This window comes from Amblyomma americanum, chromosome 1 (assembly GCF_052857255.1).
Source record: "Amblyomma americanum isolate KBUSLIRL-KWMA chromosome 1, ASM5285725v1, whole genome shotgun sequence".
In the NCBI taxonomy this organism is placed as follows: Eukaryota; Metazoa; Arthropoda; class Arachnida; order Ixodida; family Ixodidae; genus Amblyomma; species Amblyomma americanum.
In genome coordinates this window covers 211,127,365-211,149,057 of record NC_135497.1, presented here as the reverse complement: position 1 = coordinate 211,149,057, position 21,693 = coordinate 211,127,365, and the positions used below count along the sequence as shown (strand labels likewise).

General features: G+C 49.7%; 1 protein-coding gene across 2 annotated transcripts; it reads right to left on the bottom strand.

Annotated features, from left to right (window-relative positions):
* Window positions 1-1,693: 1,693 nt before the first annotated feature.
* On the bottom strand, window positions 1,694-13,707 carry LOC144114573 (serine protease 33-like). 2 transcript variants are annotated; one of them, XM_077648407.1, is made up of 4 exons: window positions 13,470-13,707; window positions 10,437-11,157; window positions 6,373-6,524; window positions 2,318-2,520 (listed from the first exon to the last, which is right to left on the bottom strand). In XM_077648407.1, exons 1-4 carry the CDS (start codon window positions 13,613-13,615, stop codon window positions 2,451-2,453), a joined length of 1,089 nt encoding a protein of 362 aa, XP_077504533.1. In that variant the 5' UTR covers window positions 13,616-13,707; the 3' UTR covers window positions 2,318-2,450. The 2 variants fall into 2 exon arrangements, with proteins under 2 accessions (XP_077504532.1, XP_077504533.1); XM_077648406.1 differs by lacking the exon at window positions 13,470-13,707 and having other exon boundaries at window positions 1,694-2,520; window positions 10,437-11,016.
* Between the last annotated feature and the right edge of the window lie 7,986 nt (window positions 13,708-21,693).

Below are 21,693 nucleotides of genomic sequence, written 5' to 3'. Positions count from 1 at the left end.
CCTGAGGACGTGCTTCGTGACTGGTGATTTCAGACAGATGTGCAGGTCGGCTGACGCTGGGACACTTGAAAGGGTTTCCTCTTGAAGATATTTCACACCTGCCTCACATCTGCCGAAACACTTCGGACTCTTTGCTTTAACTCAAAAGACCCCAAATTGCAAGGCTCCGTACCAGCGCCGGTCACCGCACGGCCAACCTGTTCGATCACCGCTCAAGGAAATCCCGTCTCCACCTCCACAGCCCAGTGACCACCATCAGCCGTACACAACCGATCTGCCCAGCTGCCGCCAAACCAACCTCTTCAGCTCCCGTTTCCGCTAGAACTCCCTTCTCAACAAATAGACGCTTCTCCCGTCGTTTTTCGTACATAAGACACTTTTTTTTTTTAAATGTCATATGCCTAACCACCTCTTGATTACATCTCGCCTAAGATGAAGGCCGGGAATGTAGAAAAGTTTTCCTTTTTTCATTTTGGGTGTGAAATAAGTGTACGTTTTTAAAGTGAATGTTTATTAACACTACTTCTGTAAAAAAACGAAGAAAAGTGAAAACATTACGCTGCAAGAAATATTAATGTGTAGATGGCGATGACTTTCTACTTTTTTTTCTGTGTAATGAAAATGAAACCTGTTACGCCCCACCACTTTAACGGCCCCACGGCCAACAGTATTTGCAAATAGATAAATAAATAAGTAAAAACTAAAAAGAAAAGTACGCGATATCAAACACGCATCGCTGTTCGCCGCTCTAGCTAGCTAGCCGGAAAGAATAAAGGCACGCATGGCGCCAGTCTACACGAGACGTCCCGTCATCGTATCGTGTTTCGGAACGACTTCGAAGAACAAAACAAAACATTGCTCCCTCGCTTGGGCTGAGGAACACGAAACTCGCGCACGGCGCCGTTTTGAGAGTCCTTCCCCTCCATGTCGGCGCATTGGAATGCTCTCCTTCGGCGGCACTATAGTGTTTCTATCGACGCACACTAGCTGCGTCATGACAGCTGTGACGTACAGTCACTTGTGAATTCTACGACACTTGAGGACAGACAATTTTTTCCCGCCTTGTTGGAGCCATATGTCTTGCCGCACGTCCAGAGGAAGTTCCACAAATAAACTTCTCCATGGATTTTTTAGCTCCTCTTGCGTGTCCCAGCCAGTGCTACTTTGATGGATTAAGACGTTAAGAATTTGTTGTTAAACCAATCTCACTCGAAGGGCTGATCCACCGCATAGCTTCTTTCTCAAACGAGCCAAGCCAAAGAGTACGTTGAATAAATTCAACATGGAACTAGCAGAACGATGCCTTGTGGAGGGACATTCGAAACGGCGAGGGTTTTGCGAAGTGAGACTTGGATTATTATGCAATAATATGAAATTAAGATAATTGTTAATTTCGTAAAATTTGCGCTTCGGGACAGCCGTTTTTTCCCTTGATGCCGGCCTCGGCAAACGTCACAAACAATGGCGGTAGTGAGGCGCTGCAAAGAATCATAAAACTAGAGACAGAATGAAAAGGGCCTCCGTCTGATAATTTGTGCAGCTGCAAAGACGGATTCCTGTACCAGCCGTGGTTTTTCAACCAGGCCTCAGAATGCGATAGAAAGTGATGGTGTATACGTCTTCGCCATTCCCCTTCGCCATTCGCTATTTTCGCGTTCCGCACACGACATACGCAAAAGCACACGGAAGCATAAAAAACGATTTATTTCCAACGTATACAAGACTATGGCCCCTCCTAGAGGCGTATATAAGAAAAGCTGTCATCTGATAGAGCCGCGCGGAGTGTGGCACACCACACGGCCGGGGCGCGCGGGCTTTGCGACTAGAAGCACGAGGGGTGGGAGCAGGGGAGCCCTACTACGGTCGGCTGCCCGCCATGATGCGGCGCAGCCATCGGGCAGCGTTCGCCACCTTGGCGTAGATGCCGAAGCGGCCCTGGCGCGCGCAGCCTTCGCCGAAGCTGGTGACGCCGTAGATGGTCCAGCGGCCGCGGCCGTCCCGGGCCAGCAGCGGGCCGCCGCTGTCGCCGGCGCAGGAGTCCACGCGGCCGCGCCTGAAGCCGGCGCAAAGCATGTTGTGGCTTATGAGGTAGTCGGCGTACACGGCGCGGCACTCGGACGCCGGCACGAGCGGCACCTGCGCCTGGTGAAGCAGGTCCGAGCCGTTGGCGTGCCGCTTGCTGAGCTTGCCCCAGCCCAGGATGGTGGCCAGTGAACCGGGGGGCGGGGTGTCGCCCTGCTCGGGCAGGCAGGCCGGCATGACGTAGGGCCCCAGCTTGAGCGCGCTGCGCAGTCGAAGCAACGCCAGGTCCATGTCCACGGTCTCGGGGTCGTAGTCCGGGTGCGCGATGGCCTCGGCCACGCGCACCGTCACCTCGGAGCCCTCGGGGCGACCCAGGCTGTACTCGCCGGCCAGCACCAGGAGCCGCCTTCGCAGGCAGTGGGCGGCCGTCAGCACCCAGCCCGGGGCGACCAGGGTGCCCCCGCAGAAGGGCTCGCGCCGCCGGTTGAGGAGCGCCACCTGCGACATTCGACCACATTTCGACGGAGCTAAAGAATTTGGCTGCAGGAGTAAAGAACCTGGTCGGAATTCATCACGAGGGCTAAGCCATACTGTGTCCCCTACCATGTGGTGTAGCTCTGACACAACAAATTGAACTCCTTGTTATATGCACAAAAACCAAGTGTGGCTGTCGCTGAGCAGCAAAGAGGTCTTATCGGGTTTAACGCTCCAAAGTGACTCAGGGCATGAGGGACACCGTAGTGGAGGGCTCCGAATAATTTCGACCCCCTGAGGTTCTTTAATGTGCACCGAAATCGCACAGTACACGGGCTTCTAGCATTTCGCCTCCATCAAAATGCGACTGCCGCGGCCGGGATCGAACCTGCGTCTTTCGGGTCAGCAGCCGAGCGCCATAACCACTGAACCGCGGCGGTTGCAATAAGCAAAAAGCAATTCTCAAGCAGGTGCTACCACGAGCATATATAGCCATGTGAAGGAATGCGCAGCTCAGCTCAGAACAGTGCCCGGCGCTGCTGAGAAGAACCCGGTCGCGCGTGCCAAAAAAAGAAAAAAAGAAGGAAGTCGCGCTCGCGAACTGAAGAGCGGATATAAAGCGTGCCGGCGGTGCATGATCGCTAAAAACCAACCAAGAGAAGAGCGAGCGAAATACAAGTCCCTGCTCGCGCTCCCTGTGGCCCGGAGGTTCGCTCACGCAGTCGGTCTTCCCTCCCGTGCACGGAGCCTCATTCCGAACGCGGGCAAGCGGCCCGCCAGTGTCGCTGTCGCTGTGCCCGAAGACTGTTTGATTGATGCACAGTTGACAGGACGACAAGCGCCCGCTTATTGAGCACGGAAGAGCGCATCAAATGCTCTCGGTTTCAGCGACGGCGATGGCGCTTCTGTTTCAGCTGCGCGCAAAGTTCTCAACAGAAATGCACAGGTGCCCCAAAAAAGTTTTCCAAGTCACGAAAAAACTGAATTTCCTCGCTACCCAGAGACCCGGACGGTCTTTGAGAAGAGCGTTGTTCAGGTCACGTGGGGACTAGTGCAAAACGCTTCTATCAATTCATGACAGCATGCTTAGACTGCTCAGTAATTAAACTTTTTTTTGTCATTTCGGCGTTCAGAAACCTTCTGAGGCCATCCGTACAATCGCACCGCCATACACTTCGCTTCCACTTTTTTTTCCCTAAACGCATTACTTTCGCTTGGTTTTGACGAGTGGCAATACTGAGGTTTGGGGACTCTTGCTTTGGTTATTTCTTGACAAATCAGGCGGGATTTTGTTTGCTATTATGTTCTTGTTTTTTTGCACCTTAGTATCAGGCACTGTTGTGAAATTGTGGTGCAATTCAAGCATTTCTGTTGTTCCGGAATCTTCCAGGGCAGCGTAGCTCATAAGCCTGGAGGTATTTCTGGCACGTAAGAATACTATGTTTTGGGCTTGCTGGTTCATAACACATAGTACTGAGCGCATCTATACTTCCAAGCCATATTTAGAGCACATAGTATGGATAGTATTGCACGTTAATTGGGACATGAATATCCATACCATTAATAATAGTCTGGCCAAGCCATAGACAGCTGAATGGTTGATGGTGTGGCCAATTTAATTGCAGTTTTGCATTTTGCCACTTGACGTCCCTGAAGCGGCTTCGATGCGTGGGTGTAAAGGTAGGCATGTGCGAAAATTACACCATTTGTAAGTCGGCGCTAAATTTGCGCTTCTGTGTGATTTATGGGTGGATGTTCTTGTCGTGCCTTTAATCTGCGCAGTTAAACATTTTTTTTAAACTCAGTTCGCTGGCCGCACCTGAGCTGCGAGATACGAGAGCTTAGAAAACGCAAATATGCGGAGACTGGGCAGCCACAAGACAAGGACTTTGGTGACTTTCCGTCAAGTGAGCATGGTTAGTATGCGCATTTCGTATCCCTGCCCCTTCATGTGAGCGTCCCTTAGATACAAAACCGGGATAATTGACATTCACTTCAGTCTCTTGCCAGCAGCTTTTCTAGCGCTGCGACCAAGAACACCACCTGTAGGCCACCGGTGCCCCTGTGTCATTAAAACCTCTCGATCTCTACGATATCCCAATTATTTTCGTTGCGAATGCTTTTTTTATTTCCTTTTATTCGAATCCACTCATGGGCCATCCATGCTTGGATCAAAGCGCCATCCCCTCACGACTGACTCGTCCCGACCGCTTAACAATGCCTGCCTTTAAGTAGGCGTAGTATATGTTTTAGAAACAACGCGTGAGAATTGACTAGCATCTGCTGTTATATGAATGGCGACATACAAGTCTCACCGCAAAACTAGTATTTTCGAAGAGGACGCTTGGTCAGGTTATTGGAAGAACGCCTCACTGATAGGCGAAAAAAAATCATTAAAGGAATAGTCAAGTTCGACATACACCGCCTGGCAATCCTCAGAGTCATTCCGAGCTTTTAATACAGGGTTGTACCAAATGATTTTCCTGATTAAAGCATCCCAGTTTAGCAAAGCGTATACGTAACTAAGAGCGTAAGAACTACAAGAGTAGCTTGTCAACGTCCCACTTGAAGCAAAAAGCGTCCGGCACCGTCACCATTCGCCACTCGACTGTGCCGACGCCGACACTGCAATTTCATCTCCTCTCGCCAGTCCAGCGACACGCGTCGCAGCCGGGAGATGCGGACCGCTGGCTGAGGCATGTCCAGTGGCTGTGCGTTGCTTTCGGACGCACATCGAACAGCAGTATCGCCAGATCAAACCCGGCGTAGTACATACGTTTTCTTACTTAAAGCATCTCATGTGATGCATGGAGTGAGAAAATTAAGCTGATTGCGGGTATTTGTAGTAGCGATCCACACCATACGCCTGCGTTCTTGGGCATAGCCTAGTTCGAATGACCTAAACATTTCTTCGCAGTGGCATCGCACGTGAAATGAACATCAGTCGCCTCCTCGCTTATCCGTGCGCTGGCAAAAAAATAACAAGTGAGCTATTGATTAATGTTACCGTTCTTGAAACTGCGACCCTAAAGAATTGCTTTCACTAGGGTGGGCTCAATGAAATGCGGCGGAGTCTTGTCTTCTCAGTGTTGATATCTTCAGGGCTTTCAGAGTAATGTCAGTATATTTATTACCCTGGTGGCTGCGTCGAAATTCTCGTTGGGCTATGGTACATTTGACGAAGGTAAAAAAAAAAAAGAAATGGCTGATCGTGATTGGCATTTTTGCTTTTGCAACAAACGACATTTGTTTTTCCCGAGCCCATTGTGGTCAGTAATGCACAAAATCTAGCTCCTTTGTTAGGACGGACTACACCGCCTATTCAGTACAGCGCTCAAGCTCAGTGTTAAGACGCCGACGGGTTAAAAGGGGTTGTTTACGCAGACGCAGCTGTCTATCTCGATTTAGCACACCGCGCGAGTTAAGTCGCGGTGGTGCGCAGTCCACGCCAGTGTTCGAAGGAGACAACAGACAAGAAACTGACTATTCCGCACAGTCTAGTTTGTCGAGCGAGCGACTGGAGGGAAAGAAAAAAAATCCCGTAAAGCGCGGGCTTCGAAGCAATCTAGAAGCACGCTTCACGGAGCGCTGCGCCCTACTGCGCCCGAGGATGCGGCGACTTCTGCCGGCAGAGAGCTGGAAACAAGGCTGGCAGCTGAGCGCGTACAACAGCCGCGTCCTCGCGGCGGGCGCCTCTTGTTTCGCAAATTCGATGGCCCCTCGTTCTCAGCGCCCTTGTTATTCCTCCCTTAAAAGAGCAATGGGTCCCTCTCTTTCCCTTCTTTAAAAAAAGGGGAGGGACGTTGATTGTAGGGAATCGCGTCGCATGCCTAGTCCTTGTGGAGGATCGGGGGGGGGGGGGGGGGGAGTTCTCACCTGCCAAGGCCACCGCCCCCTGGCGGCGGGCTGCCCTCCGATGATGCGCAGCGCCGGCCTCTGCGGACTGCGAGGCACGCCGCAGCTGGGAGGGTCCAGGTGGAAGCCCCTGTCTGAATCGGTGTCCTCCTCGCTGCTCCCGCCGCTGCCTCCTGTGGTGTCCCGAAATGGGGAGGGTTAGGACATTGCACCCGGTGTCCGGCGCCACTGGCCCGGGCCCGCGGAGGCAGTCACCGAGGAACCGCGCGTTATTGACATCGCATATTGTCCCCTTTCTCTCTTTCAGTGCGCTCCTCCTTCTGGTGAGGTCCAACACCATTTTGCTCGTTCATTCATAAACTAAAACGTGTATAAATCACTTCATATAAACTGGGCATCTCAAGAGGTGCGTGCAGTGCGTTGGCAAAGGCCGATAAAGAGAGAGAGGAAACGCAAGAGAATGTGTTCGATATTTCGATATACGAGATATACCTATATAAGCCATGCCTTCGGCGTGTGTGTGTGTGTGTGTGTGTGTGTGTGTGTGTGTGTGTGTGTGTGTGTGTGTGTGTGTGTGTGTGTGTGTGTGTGTGTGTGTGTGTGTGCGTGCGTGCGTGCGTGCGTGCGTGCGTGCGTGCGTGCGTGCGTGCGTGTAGAAGCCCCTCACTAGGGAGCCGGAATTTCGGCCGCACAGACTATTTTACGTGGGCGCCGATGGTGGTGGCGCGAAGTTTCAGCGCACATATTCTGCCCCAACAAACGAGCTCTTCCCAAATCCGAGACGATGCGCGCAGTCAGTCAGCAGCGATGTCTAGCGATACGCGGCGTACCAGAACGAAGGTGAACGTTTCCGTAGTGACAGCAGTTACTCGACATGCAGCTGGTGATGCTAGATAAAAGTGACGATAAAAAGTTTTTCTCGCCCTTCTCGCACCTGGAAACTTTTCACCAGAGAGCATGAAGCGTTCCAATAGAGAGAAATTCATTTAACTGCTTCCGAAGTATTGCCACTAGTGGGCCTCGCAGCTTTCAATTACACCGGTGTCACCAAGAGCGCCGCTTTTCCAAAGTGGCTACTGTTGCCCTTCATACGACCACGGTTTCAATTGGTTGAAGCAATATTTTACGACCTTGGTTTCAAACCTATTCGTCGGAGGTGGTGAGAACATTGAAGTGAACAAAAACAAAAACAAATTCTCCTGTAGTTTATGTTGTTCGTTTGCCTGCCTTCTCCATTGCAATATAGCGCAACGGATAACAAACTCACGACTGACATTCATGCACACTTTACGACTATACTCGCTTTATAATTTTAAAAGTCTACAATTAGGACCTTAGCAGAGTTTCGAGCGGCGTCCCTGGCAAACCCGCTGGCTATATAAATATTTAGCAACCTCCATATATCGATGAGACTGGGAAAACAGAGAGGATTGGCATGCAGTGCGTCTCAGCACGTGCTGAGAGACATTTGCTGAAAATTGGTTTTTGAGGAAAGAAAATGAGACCCGCCGCGGTGGCTTAGTGGTTAGGGCGCTCGACTACTGATCCGGAGTTCCCGGGCTCGAACCCGACCGCGGCTGCTGCGTTTTTATGGAGGAAAAACGCTAAGGCGCCCGTGTGCTGTGCGATGTCAGCGCACGTTAAAGATCCCCAGGCGGTCGAAATTATTCCGGAGGCCTCCACTACGGCACCTCCTTCTTCCTTTCTTCTCTCACTCCCTCCCTTATCCCTTCCCTTACGGCGCGGTTCAGGTGTCCAACGATATATGAGACAGATACTGCGCCATTTCCTTTCCCCGAAAACCAATTATTATTATTATTATTATTATCATTATTATTATTATTATTAATATTATTATTATTATTATTATTATTATTATTATTATTATTATTATTATTATTATTATTATTATTATTATTATTATTATTATTATTATTATTATTATTATTATTATTATTCATATACAGCACCACTCACGCTCGCTTGTAAGCTCAAGTAAAGGAGCGAAGAAAGAAGGTACACCGGAAACAAGACAGGAAGTTGCGGCGTTGGCTACTTGCTTTTTGTATCACTGAATATGTCACAATATACGACGGGCATCCGTAGCTTCGACTACGAAGCCCCCATTACGTACGCCTTGATAGCAACATTTTTGCACAAGCTAAGCAACCAATCGAATAACATAAATAGCCCGTTTTTTCTGCTTAAAAAACAAACAAACAAACAAACAAGACTGTGTTTATTTTTCATTCGTCTACCATAAATTGGCGTGTTATTACAAGAAAAGAAAAGATGGCGTACAATATCGGCCGAGAGGGAAAACACCGATTTCCTCGTTTGTTTCAAAACGGAAAATATGAGGCCGCCTCAAACTTGGAACTGAAACCGGATCCCCGCTTTCTTCAAGACTTCTAATCACTGTCATTGGCTTGAGCTGAAATCAAGATTATGCATTAAATGTTTCTTTTTCAGTGCCCTCCATGCTCTTGTTGCAATAATTAAAGAATTCTTCTGAAAGATAAGGCTAATGTGTCTGCGGAAAAAAAAAAAAAACCTGTCCTGGTTCTGCAAAGCAGTCCCTTTACTTTTTGGCACTTGTCGGAACCTGTGTCTCATTCAGATAGCTAGCATTTTCCGAGATTTATAAGGGTTATAAGGAGTGCAATAAGGCAGCAAGCAAGTTTAACCAATATGCGGGATCACACAAGTTTCCTGCCAATGATTTTCTTGGCCTGTCACTCTGCGTTGTGTATTTTTCTCTTCTGCATTGCGTCTTTTTCGGCGACTGTTTTCCTTGAACGCCCGCATGTTCAAAGGTAAAGCCTAAGCAGCGCATGTTCCCGAGCTAGAGCGCCCCGATGTTGGAGCCGGGATGTCGAAGGCTCTCTTCCCAACTTCATCAGAGACGCGCGGTTTTTTCCCCCCTTTGTTACTCGGTGTCGGAGGGCTCTGCGGTAAGAACAGTGATGATGTGTGGCACTGGAGCTGAAACCCTGTCAACGTCATATACAGGGTGATTTTATTTAACCTTTAGCGTAAAAAAAACTACAAGAGATAAGTCGGAGGAGTTAACTAATCTGGATTGCACAGCAAGGCGAACATTGTGTACCTTGTATGGATCACTAATTAGACTATTCATTACGTTAAATTAACTAATAAACTTTTTATTGTAGTGGGCAAGGCTGTATTGTGAAATTGATGACCGTCAACATCGAATGTGATTCCTGTTTTTAAATTTTCTAAATCGGCAATATGGCCCGAAATATCGAACGCATTAGAAAGCTTGTTTGCTGTCTTTCCCGCATTGACATATAAAATAGCGTCGTTGCACATGGCATTGCCGCCGGATGTGAAGAATTAACTTCTTGTACATCATGCGCCAAATGCGCCTTTATTTGACGCATAAGAAGAGCGACAGACACCTTTTAAAAATATGCAATGCGGGAAAGTCAAGCACAACTAGATTTCAAATTCTTCTTTTTGACGTCGAATATTTCGAAGCATGTTTCAGATTAAGAAAGCTTAAAAATACTGTTTACATTCGATGTTGAATGCCATCAATATCGCAATATAATCTTGGCCTCTGAAACCAGAAATAAAAATTTTATTTGTTAATTGAAATATTTAAAAGTTTAATTACTGATCTATATGCGGTACACAATGTCCGCTTGCTGCAAATTCCAGCTCAATAGACTGCACTGACGTATCTCTCAGGGGTGTTAAAATAAAAATGTGTTAATGTTAAAAGAAATCATCGTAATACACCTGTCCCTAATGAAAGCAAGAAAGCCACACCCTGTAAATGACGCTTCAGGTTGCTTCCTTTGCACCTGCGCCGCTGTCCACTGCGCATTCGGCATCATTCTGGAATGAAGCGTCGTGCTACTGTTAACGTGTGCATCAAAAACACATCGAATAGATTTATATAATCAACCTGCGCGCGTTATCGACAGGACCTCCGTCGCCGAAAGTTTTGAGTTAGGTACCGCGCGGCCGTCCGTTTCCCTCGCTGCGCGGGCGAGGCGAGTCCGCGCAGCGATGGGCAACGCGCCTGCGAGGTGCACCATGCCGCTGCGCTCACTGACCTGAGGCGAAGCGTGCCTCGCAGGGGCTGCCCCGCACGTAGCAGAGCGCATCTTCGTGGAGAACGGCTTTGCCGCAGACGAGGGGCATCTTGCATTGCCGCTGGCGGTGGGTGCGGCAGTCGCTGCTGCAGGGCGACCAGCCAGACCAGTTGGAATAGACGAGGCTCTGCAGGTGATGCAGCACGCGGAAGTTGCGCTCCGAGCCCGGAGGCCTGGCGGAGCGAGCCCGGAGGCGCGGCTGCGGACAGCGGCTGCCGGGGCAGGCGCGCACCTCGAGCCACAGCGGACCATCGCAGTCGGGGGAGCCCCGCGGGCAGAGCTGGCGGCGGCTCTGCTGGCAGCGGCGGCACGCCGACCAGGGGCCCCAGAGCGCCGCCGCAGTCGGGAGGAGCAGGAGCGCAGCCAGAGCGGCCGCTCGGATGACGTCCAGCAGCATGTCTGGCGCACGTGGCGGCGTCCTTGGCCCCGTGCCAGGTGAGCGCTCAGGTGGGGGTTGCAGGTGTGCCGCAGCTGCGGGCCCGCGGGCCCTGCGCCGGCCGCCGCTGCGCGCGACCCCAAGAACAAAGGCGGGGTCCCCCTCGCACCGCCGCCCCCACCACCACCAGCGGGGACGGCTGCGTTGCCCAACCCGATGCACGTGGCGCCGCCGCTAATCTCGCCGGACGGGCGAGGAGGCGCGGCCGCCGCGCTGCCGCGGGGAATCCAGCTTCGCCCCGAGGGTCTGCGCAGAGAAGACAACAGTCCCGCACACCGCCCGTTACGCGCGCAGTTGCCAGCGCTCGACTTTTCGAACATGATTCATTACAGCTTAGACAGGCTGAGGGGCTCATTTGGGTCCTGATCCTGTAAAATTGCTTGACGCGACCGCTAGCACTGCGACGCGTCACAATTTCCACATGGACGGCTTACTAGAGATCTCCGCCATATTAGTGGACTAAGAGAACGATAAAAGGCTGCGCGCTTATCTAATTCGCTTTTCTCCAACTCTTCCGGCATGCACTGTGGATGCTACGTGTAAACCACCATCATGGTGTCCGCAACGTCACGTGCAAACCGCCTATCATGACCTAACACCGACGAAAAAAAATAAAAGGGGCCCGTCATTAACGCCACACACGAGCGCGCGTTCTGTGTCGTTCAGGGCTGTGCACCTCCGTAAATCCGCTTTTCCCTCAGATGACAAAGCTCTTATAGCGGCCGATATTTTAAAAGCTTTGTTTTGAAACAAGTTCTGTGATCCTCCTTTTTCCTTGAAGACAGCGCGAAGCGTAGGTCACAGATCTCTACGCTGACGCATGCTGTTATCTTTTGGCAGAACGGACACACACACACGTCTTCCGGGGTCTTCATGACAGCTGACTACTATCAGAGATATCCAGGTTTAACTGCCTAAAGATATTATGCAGGCTGCTTAGAAAATTATCTATCCTGCGGCAGCTGGCCATCCGGCAAGACAGAGTACTTCGTCGCACGACTCGTGACGTCAGAAGAAACGCACGTGCACCAAACATACTCGTGGTATGAGCAGTTTAGTGCCGGGGAAACATAGGTTTCGCGTAAAGGGAAGGAAAGGAAGGTATGTTATGTGGCTTAAGACGTGAGCGCAGAGATCAAGCTACGAGATCGAGCGTAGAATGCTGGACTGGGAGGCACGCGCACGCGGACCTGTCTGAAGAAATTTTGCGCTTAAATGTCCGAAATCTGACTTCACGAAAAAGGTTGTGCAGAAATTGGGCCTTGAACTACTCTAATTTTCGTGGAAAGCTCTGTTGCAAGACACCTATGAATATAAACCTGCGACATATAAAAGATTATCACCTGTAGGAAACAGTGACTGCAGCTTGGAGGTTTTGGGTTTGTAAATAAAAAACGGATAATATTGTTCATGAAGGAAAAAAAACGAAGAAATATTTCTTCATAAGCTCTCACTACACGTGCTCTAGGATACCTATGTGCCCACGTGCTCATGTGACGTCAGCGCATTTAAATTTAAACTTCGTCTTCAGTATGCCAGCGCAAATGAGGCAGGGAAAACAAATGAATGCAATGCAGGCATGTAGCTAGATGCGGAGCGCCACGCAGTAAAAATCACATTACGTAGTCCCCCGAAGGATATACTGGCGTTTGCCAAACGGGATGAAAAAAAAAAAAAGACGCTAAGGCTGCCTTTGAGTTTTTGGCCGAAAGTAGAGAATCGTTATTTAAGCACATGCGTCAATCGGCTATACTGAAACTGCGCAATGTCTGTGCCGCGGTTAGCCTACTTTGTGAAAAGGAACTTTTACAGATGGAATTGAGCCACTTTACTGTGACAGAAAAAGCTCTAGGTGGGAGTCTTGAAGTGAAACGGCGTTTTGGTGTAATCCAATTTCTCGCGAGCACGCTGTGATGCGGGTAATTGAAAGCGATTTTCGGAAAGGACCCTTTACGCCAGGAAAGGGCATTCCGTAGCAAATGAGCGACCACCGGCGCGTTTCGAACTCGTGCGACGTTCTACACAAGGAACTGGTTTAGGTGTGAAGAATGCGCGCATGTTTAGAAGCATCACGCTGTTCTAGGTGCATCGTCCTCCTTCCACCTGCAGGAAGGAGGAACGAGAAAAAGGAGAGGAGGAGGAAGACCCGGTGGCCGAGAAGACTGCCTTTCTTCTAATCTTGTGCTATTGCTGTGTCAACAGGAGAAAGGCAGGGCCTCCCCGGTGCAGCTACAAAGCTGCGGTGCACCTGTGGCAATACGCGCGAGGTAGGCACTGCGCGAGCGTCTCTGGCACCCTAAAGAAAACACACAATGACAAGTCGCCGAAGCTGCCGGGCAGCCCATTGGCGAGGGAATGACGCGCGTTTCTTTTGGCCGCGCGCCTGCCTGCCTCGGCGGGCTCATTGGCTGGGCTTTTTAGGCGAGAAAAGAAAGAAACACCTGAGCAGCGCGTCCGTTTTAAGCGACCGAAGGACCGAGGGCAGGTGGGCGCTGGGAGGCGCCGTTGGCAGCGTTATAGGCGCGCTTAGTATCGGAATCAACCTCAAAAAAACTCACCCGCAGTATGAACGTTGTCGTGCGTAACAATGTGCGCTGCGAGCCAGGATTCTCGGGAAAATTTTGCAGACGGCGGCGCTGAGAAGAAGGGCACCACTGACCGACTGGGCTGCTATGGGCCTGGGCTGTTCGGCGAGCGCGTGCATGGCGATGCGGGCCAGTTGTGCCGCTCTCTCATCCTTCGTAATCCCTATCACTTTTGGGCCTGACGAAAGCGAGGGGGCCGCTTATCCGCACGAAACGAGAGCCGAGCTTATCATCGGCCCCGCGCTCGGCCCGTTCTCCGCGCGTCGGAAACAGACGAGGTCTGGCCGGAGACGTCTCGCCAAGCAGGAGGCGCGTCCTCTTCCGAGTGCGCTGACCCCGCAATGCGGTGGAGGGAGCCGGAAGTCGCGTCCAGGGACCCGCGGCTGGCTGGTCGTGGCACCCGGACTGTCGCTGAGTCTGTACCGCAGCGTCAACCCGCGCTGGTGTGAAAATCGTCGCAAGAATCGTCTTCGGCATCAGATGGGATGCCGTCCACCGCAAGAAAAAGGCCTTTCCCACTGACGACCGGTCAGCCATGTATCGGGGCGTCAGTCGCGGTTACATTAGCCCAGCGGATTTTTCCAATCTCATTTCCTTACCTGACATGTTTGCCGCCCCCGGCTAAGATTCCGTTCACCTCGGTATCCACTCCGTTACCGTTGGAGAATATCGGTTGTCTGTTTCCCGCCCAAGTCCACATTCTGCTCTAGACCGCCGTTAGAGTATCATCAACTCGCGTTTGTTCTCCAGTGCACGCTTCTCTCTTTCTGGCTTAACGTTCCCCCTACCACTTTCTTTTTTATAGCTCGTTGCGTTGGCTTGAACTTAATTTAAAGCTTTTTCGTTAGCTTTCAAGCTTCTGCCCCTTAAGTCAGCACTGGCGAGATAAAAGTACTGATAAAAGTGTATATGTACTTTCCCTTTGATGGATATCACTTGGATACTGTTTGTAACTTGAAGGTGCTTGCTAAATGCACTCCATTCTATTCTTATTTTGATGGTTATTTCTTTCCAATGGTCCGTATCTACCGCCAGCAGTCGGCTTGGATAGATTACTCTCTTCCGCAACACCCTTTATCACTCCCCCTGTCGGCGACTATGGCCGTTGTGCAGTCCCTGTTAATTTTTTATAGCAATTGTATAAACTTGTTCTCTACGCCCCCGCCACAGAGCGCCTGCATAACCGGAGACGCTTCAGCTGAATAGGGCGCCTTTTCCTAATCGATGAGCACTATGCATAGAGGCTGTATGTTCGGCGCACTTCTCTGCATCACGACTGACCTATTACCGAATGACATGAATGTTGTCGTGTTGAACATCCTTTCCAAAAACCGACCTTTTTTCTTTTTTCTTGCTTGCTTGAGGTATAACGTTGAGTTTACTCTATTAGCAACTAACAAATATCTCGCAAGCAGCAGACAATGAAGTAATCACTCTATATTTAAAAAAAAATATGTACAGATTCCTTGTAGCTAAAGACCTTGTTAGCACTTTTCTATGTGGCTGGTACATTTTAGATCATGTGGCATTGCGTACAAAGGGTCGCAAACTTTTCTAGTACAATATCTCCGCCATGCTTTGGTGGATCTGCATTGTTTGTGACGCTTTCCTTCATTAGCCTTATGTTACAAAAGGAATTTTCATCTCTTCAGCGTTACTATTTCTACCATTGCTGCCGGGGCGGCGCGGATCAAGACGAGCAAGCTGACATTCCTGTAAAAAAAAAAAAAAACTGCGACCTCCTGGCCTGTATCAACTGAAGACGCCGCGAGAAAGTTGCGCGCCAATGTATTCTGACCTAAGTTCGCGTGGCATACACATCACTTTAGCTCCCGACAGTACATCTGGTTTCTGCGGCATCTAATTTCCTTCTCGCTGCTTCAAGGCTGCCTCCGAGCTTTATAGTGCTTGCTCAATCCTCTTCACGTTATGCTCCGTCGCGTCTCTCGCTCCCCTTCATCCATCACTCACCATGCGGGAGGCTTGCCTTCTCGGGCGCATCCAAATGAATGCACCCCCCTCCCGCCTCTTTCTCTGCGATCCAGTCTGCCTCTCCACCTATGCGGTCCTGTCCCATTGCCCGGCTGCTCAGCAGTCGGATGCCGTCCCTTTCCATCACCACGTGGCGCTGAAGGGGAGGAGGGAGAACAACATCGACTATTCGCCCAGGCGGATCGATATGCTGGGCTCTTAAATTTTGGCAGAATAAATGCCTAACACTACCACTACTTCCTAATGTCACTTACCTTTCGCTCATTAATTTGTATGGTTTCCCCCACGATCGGTCGTGGTTCTCCTATTCTGCCTTATCTGTCGGGTTCTGGACTTTCACGCTCTGGTGCCTTTCAATAAGATCCTTCCTAGGAGACCTTGCCAGTATCCTGCCTAACTACCCTAAGTCCTGCTTGAATTGCGCACTCCGTGATTATTTCGGTAAGGTTTTTATTCATCACCTCTGAGCTTTGTGTGTCTTCTGAACTCCTACACCCCCCACCCCCCTCTTACCGCTAACTCCTTTAAGTGCTTCATTCTTACTGCTTTTCAAATCGAGGGTAACTCTATACTTCACCATGACATGGTCGCCACTCCCCTTCCCCTTGCCTGACACGTATGTATACTTCCTGCGCGGTGCGGAAATGGGCGAACGAAGCCTATTTCATTTTTAGTCTGCTCATATTCACTTCTTGTCACCGGAGTTTGCGGAAGATGTTCGTAATTCATGCATTATTTCTATCCGCGAATTCTACCGACAATTCTCACCTTCCCTCTTTCAGGAGTGTGTGTCATAGTTTCCTACTGACTTCTGACCTCCCTCTTCCTTCCCTAATTTAGCATTGAAGTCGCCCACCAGTAGACTGCACTGCGTTTTTACTTTGCTCATCGCCGACTCGACATCTTCGCTGTACCTTTTTGCCGTCCTCTTATCGTGACAATGTCGGCGCGCAGCACTCCACTATCTTGAATTAGTACCTCGTGCAAAGTTTAATTACCGTAGCCGCTGTTACATGAATAAGACAGAAGTCGACTTCAGTAAGCTTTTTGGCTTAAAGAGCAGGCCTTCAGAAGGAAAGGCGTGACTCGTCCTCTACTCCCTTCCTCGACGTGTTTGCACTTTATCTTAAAAACGTGAACTGGGCTCGGCTTCAGTCGCATTCATGTAAACGCTGCTTATGGCTGCCAACCTCGCGTTATTCCTGCAACACTGAGTGGCGCGAATTCGCGACGTGTCGATGAACGGCGTGTACTCATTTCTCCACGAAGCTTGCACGCAAATATGTCAATATATGTTTCCAGTAGCCAGAGTTTTCTTACCATAATGTTTGGCATGCCACTACAAAGAAGCTCTGTGGAGGAAAAAAGGGCTCGAATGTGCGACTTTTATGCAAGCGTTCAATGTTTCCTCTTCCCTCATTCTGTGAGAACAGTTGCGGGAAGAATCGGAAGAAATATTTTAGATAAAAAATTGTTTATTCTTTCTGAGCTCTTGATCTTTGTAAAATAAGAAATAAAAGGTTATTTTTAGAGAATAATTAATTTATTTCCAGTTTGTCGCGAATTCACCATGTTGGGCATTCGCGCCACTTGGAATCTGTTAAAAGAAATATGCTGACCCATTCCGCTGGAGGGTCGCCCCGTTTCACTTGACATATTATGCGTACCACAAGCTGTTACCAGTGCAGTGAGCTGAAGGCCGCATGTTTTGTCAGAAACACCATGACAACTGCTGCAAGAAGGAGAACGTTCAACTAGGGGAGGGATGCGGAAACCATCAGTTCATTGACCAAAGCGCGAACTCTTGCATAGAAAGAAAAAACTTTTTTCTAGACAACTCGCACCACTCTACCGCCCTCGTCTCACACCACACTCTTCGCTTTCCTTCGTCCCATTCCGGCTTTTCCGCCTCGGCAAGACCAGATGACTGCCACTGATGAGACGAAACTTGTCGAAACTTTGGTTAGCGGGCTACTGCTTCCCCCCCCCCCCCCCGTCCCTCCCTCCCTCTCCCCCTCCCTGTGCTAGCCCTTCAAGGCACACATGGCAAAATTACTTTAGAAAAGTAATTAAATGATATTACCAATTACTTTCCAGAAAAAATCGAAAATGTAATTAGATTCGAGTACCGATCTGCTCACAGAAAGTAATGACATTGCATCACATTTACTTTTAACTTAAGTAATAATTTTTGCGCATAAAAAAGAGGTACACAAGTCCCACAAGCATTTCAGATCCCAGTTTATTGCATCGCTGGAGCAGCTGAGCTTCAAAGTAGGCGGCGAAATTTTGCCCTGCTTTGAAAGTGCCTATGGCCACGTTGAATAGCCGCACTGCTGGCGCCGTTTATGGCAACCCAGTTATGTGCCTGATGAAGGATTATTCAGACTCGGGTATAACTGAAAAACCGTAGAACCGCGGGTTGGTGTGTTTGCGTTCGTATGAAGCGCCAGAAGCTACGCATCTTTTTTCCCTTTTCCCAGCTCCTAGATGGCGGCTAAGGACTGCGCGCATCGCCACTCGTTCGCGTGTTCAGCTGCTCTGGTTTGCTGGCCCAAACTTTTCGCGCGTTGCTCCTGCTTTCGATGTGACCAAGAAGGCAAGCGAGAGAGCAAAGCTTTGCCAACCCAAAGAGCAGTGGTGCATTGTTAACCCTTTAGTGCCCAGTGCTGCGAGTTCGGCGCATACCGTTTGCACGCCGTGTGCTCATTACTGCATGAAGCCTACATGCGAAGTTCGATGCAGTCATGTTCTCGGCTGCCAGCGCTTTCTGGCCAGAATGTCTGGCTTCACGGCACACAAGCTGTGAGAAGAAAAAGGGAGCGTGATTGTGCGACTTCCAGCCAGCAGCCAACAATTCCTCATCTTTCATTTTCTGGCAGCTGTTGAGGCGTAATAGCGAGACTTTTGTCGGATAAAAAAAAATTGTTTACAGCCTCTCGACTTCCGAGTTGATTCGGGGCCTTCAATTTGACCTTCTACGCAACTCAGGATTAGCTGCAGAAAATGGACCAAATGACATCCGTCGCCAAGTGGCGACATTGTGATTTCTAAAATTTCAGCGGTGGTGACAAAGCTTTCGTACTGGATTTTAAACGTGGGTACGTTACATAGGATTACATTGAGGTAATGATTTTTTCTTTGGTTTCTTCATAATTCGCTCATTAAATAGTAATAAAAGTTATTTATAAAGTAATTAATCACTTTCGCTGTTAAATTACTGCCCCAAAGTACTTTATTACCTTACTAAATTACAAGGCCTGAAAAGCAATTCGCTTCATTACAAATAACCGAAAAAAAATCATTTTGCTTCCAGGAGCACCTTCCTAGTTATTCACAACCGTATGCTGCGGCAGAGCTGTGCACGGGCTCGGGCCGGCCCGAAAACCCGGACCCGCTCCGGCCCGCGGGCCATGCTCGGGCCATTTTGGAGATTCTCTCACTCGGGCTTGGGCCGGGCCAGGCTTTCTGTGTCTCGGACGGGCTGGTCGGGCTCACCGATCTCGACTGCGTACCTTATGCGAAAGTATGCTTGTCGTCTCGCATGTAGGTACAGTAGGAAGTGCAATGTATTTATTCATCAAAAATGGAATCTAACTTCAAGCAGTGAACGAAACTTCAGCGCTGCCGGATTCATAATGCAGGAGCGCCGCACTTGCCTTAACCCTTCATCAATGGACAACTTGTTGTCTTTGCACAATAACTTGGAATAACAATTCTGTGCGCGCGCTGCATCTGTACATATTCACGATTTTGTCATATGAAATGCAAGAGTTCAGCATTATAAGGTCATTCAAATAAACGGATTTTCCTGATATTGTTACTATTTGTGTCGGCGTCGCTTTATTGCAGGTCGGGCCGGGCCCGGGCCGGGCCTTAACCCGGCCTAATGCCAAGCCGGGCCGGGCGAACTCAGGCTTCTTTAGCGTCGAGCGGGGCCGCGCCGCCTGTGGTAGTGTAGGGCCCGGCCGGGCGCGGGCTCAGAATTGCGGCCCGTGCACAGAGCTATGCTGCGGCACGAGACCACGATGACTCAGGCGCCTTCTGTGTGTAAGCGGACGGCTTTGCTCTTCGTGCACTTTTGTTTCCCAGTGTAAAATCAATCCGATCTACCAACGCGCGGACGAGAAACCGGACTCGCAAACCCATCGGCGGCGGCTGCTCGGCGCCGACCCGGACACCCGAAGCCACCGGAGAAGGCAACGCACGCCGGTGAGGCCGCGTCCCGACGGGCGAGGGCGCAAAGTCCGGGGAGCGCAGGGCGACGACCACCGTGATCGACTGAGCGCGTGAGGAGTGCGCGCTGTGAAATGAACGACGTTGCGAAGACGTGTGCAATCGAAGCTTGCCTTGCAACCATTAAGATTTCCCGCACTGTTTTTCTAAAAATAGGCTTTTTGAGTTAGAAGAGCGCTTTTTACGTCAGAGCATTGTCATCGGTGTAGTACATCAGAGTGGAGCTAAGACGTGCTAACTAGCAGGCTGGTTAACCCATATTGAATAGCTAACATTTAGTGTACTAGCAGTTATAGTGGCCATTCCCCGCATTTAACCGTTGCGTGTCTGTCTGAAGACGCTTTTGTGGCTGGCTGCTCACCTGCCCACCGGGTGGTGGGCAACCCGCCCACCACCTGGTGGGCGGCGGTCTGTGTGTGTGTAACTGAACGACGCGACTAAATGCATGTTGCTGGCTATTGTATAGAGCAACTCACATTATTTTTTGTAGTGCGCTTAATTGCATAATTAGTCGAGACTAATTAGCCAACTTCACTAGCAATGAAGATAGGCGAAGAAGTCCACTGAGAAAGTTGTAGAATGGTCCACGAAACGTCCAAGTGAACAGTTTCTAACTTTACGTCCATTACGTATCGGCTTCTTTTCGCTCGTTGCATATGCCCGCGAAATACAAAAAAAAAAAAATACCACGTGACATACCCGCTTGAGCGCCGCGATTGCAGTGCTCTCAAACGTTCCGAGTAGGAACGAACAGAACATTTAGCCCGGCGTGCTGCCAAGGCGGATTTAAATTGGTGGCGAAGGCTGGGCCGAAAAGTGGTTTAGCGCGACTGCAGCACAACCAGAGGATGGGGGGCAAAACACTCATATAAAGAAATAATAAAGCTACAAAATAGGAATGTAATCTGCCAATAGAAAAGAAAAAAAATATATTAGCACCTTGTTTAATGAAAGAGGTAAGTCATTTTATTAAAACCTGGCAAATTTTGTATTTTTGCAACACTCTTGACCTGCCCCCTATTCATGAGTGTGCGGTGCATTACAGCGCGTCTTTGCAGGCCTTGTTTCGATACCCGGCTAACCCGGCCACAGTGGCGATTTCTTATCGCCAGCTGTCTGCGATGGCGCGCCTGGTAAAGCGTATAAATTTAGCTCGCCGGTCTCAAAATGCTCCTTTTGCGAAGTTTTCGTCGTCCTTGCACGTCGCTTCTTTGTCAACGTTCGGTAAGATTTGCACCCCGCTGCACCGCTGCGGCAGTTTTCTCGGTTTTGTCGTTTCCTTCGGCGTGCGGCCAGTGCGAAGTCTTTTTCCGTCTTTGCACGCTTCGCGCTCTTCTTTTGAAGCGCTTAGCGCTTCATTTCAAGATGAGCTTGCGGCATGTGAAGAAACGATGCTCCGTGGTACACTGCGACAGCGTGGATAGTACCATTGGTGTCACGCTACACCGATTCCCGCTGGACTTTCACAGGTGTGTCGTCTGCTCTAGGTATGCGCGATAGCTTCGATATGGTTTCGCCGGGCTGTTCGCTCGTGTTTCATAGCTGTAACCCGTTCGTGCGTACTTGGCTTCATGTCTTTTTCAATGTATGGTATTTGCTCCTACGTTGAGCACGTTTGAGGGTGCTAAAGCTGGCTTTAACATTGCCTTGCAGATGTAAACGCACCTGCTATATTCTTTCAGCTGAAGAAATTAAATGTGAAGAATAATCCCAGTGTGCTCTATGGTCTGTGTTGATGCGCCTACTTATGTCATGTTTGCTTCAATTGAAGCTGTCGTAGCATTGTTTTCTATACTTTTCAATTTCCTAACTGACAACGTTCGTGGCACTTCAGGGCTTTTTCCTTCTGCACTGTGACTATTGAGATGATTAGCCAACTTAAACAATACTGCTTGTGCTGCCTGTGACATGTATTTTTTGTTTGTGTGCCAAGGGTGTGCTTTGTGACTGTATTTGTTTGGTTGCTGCA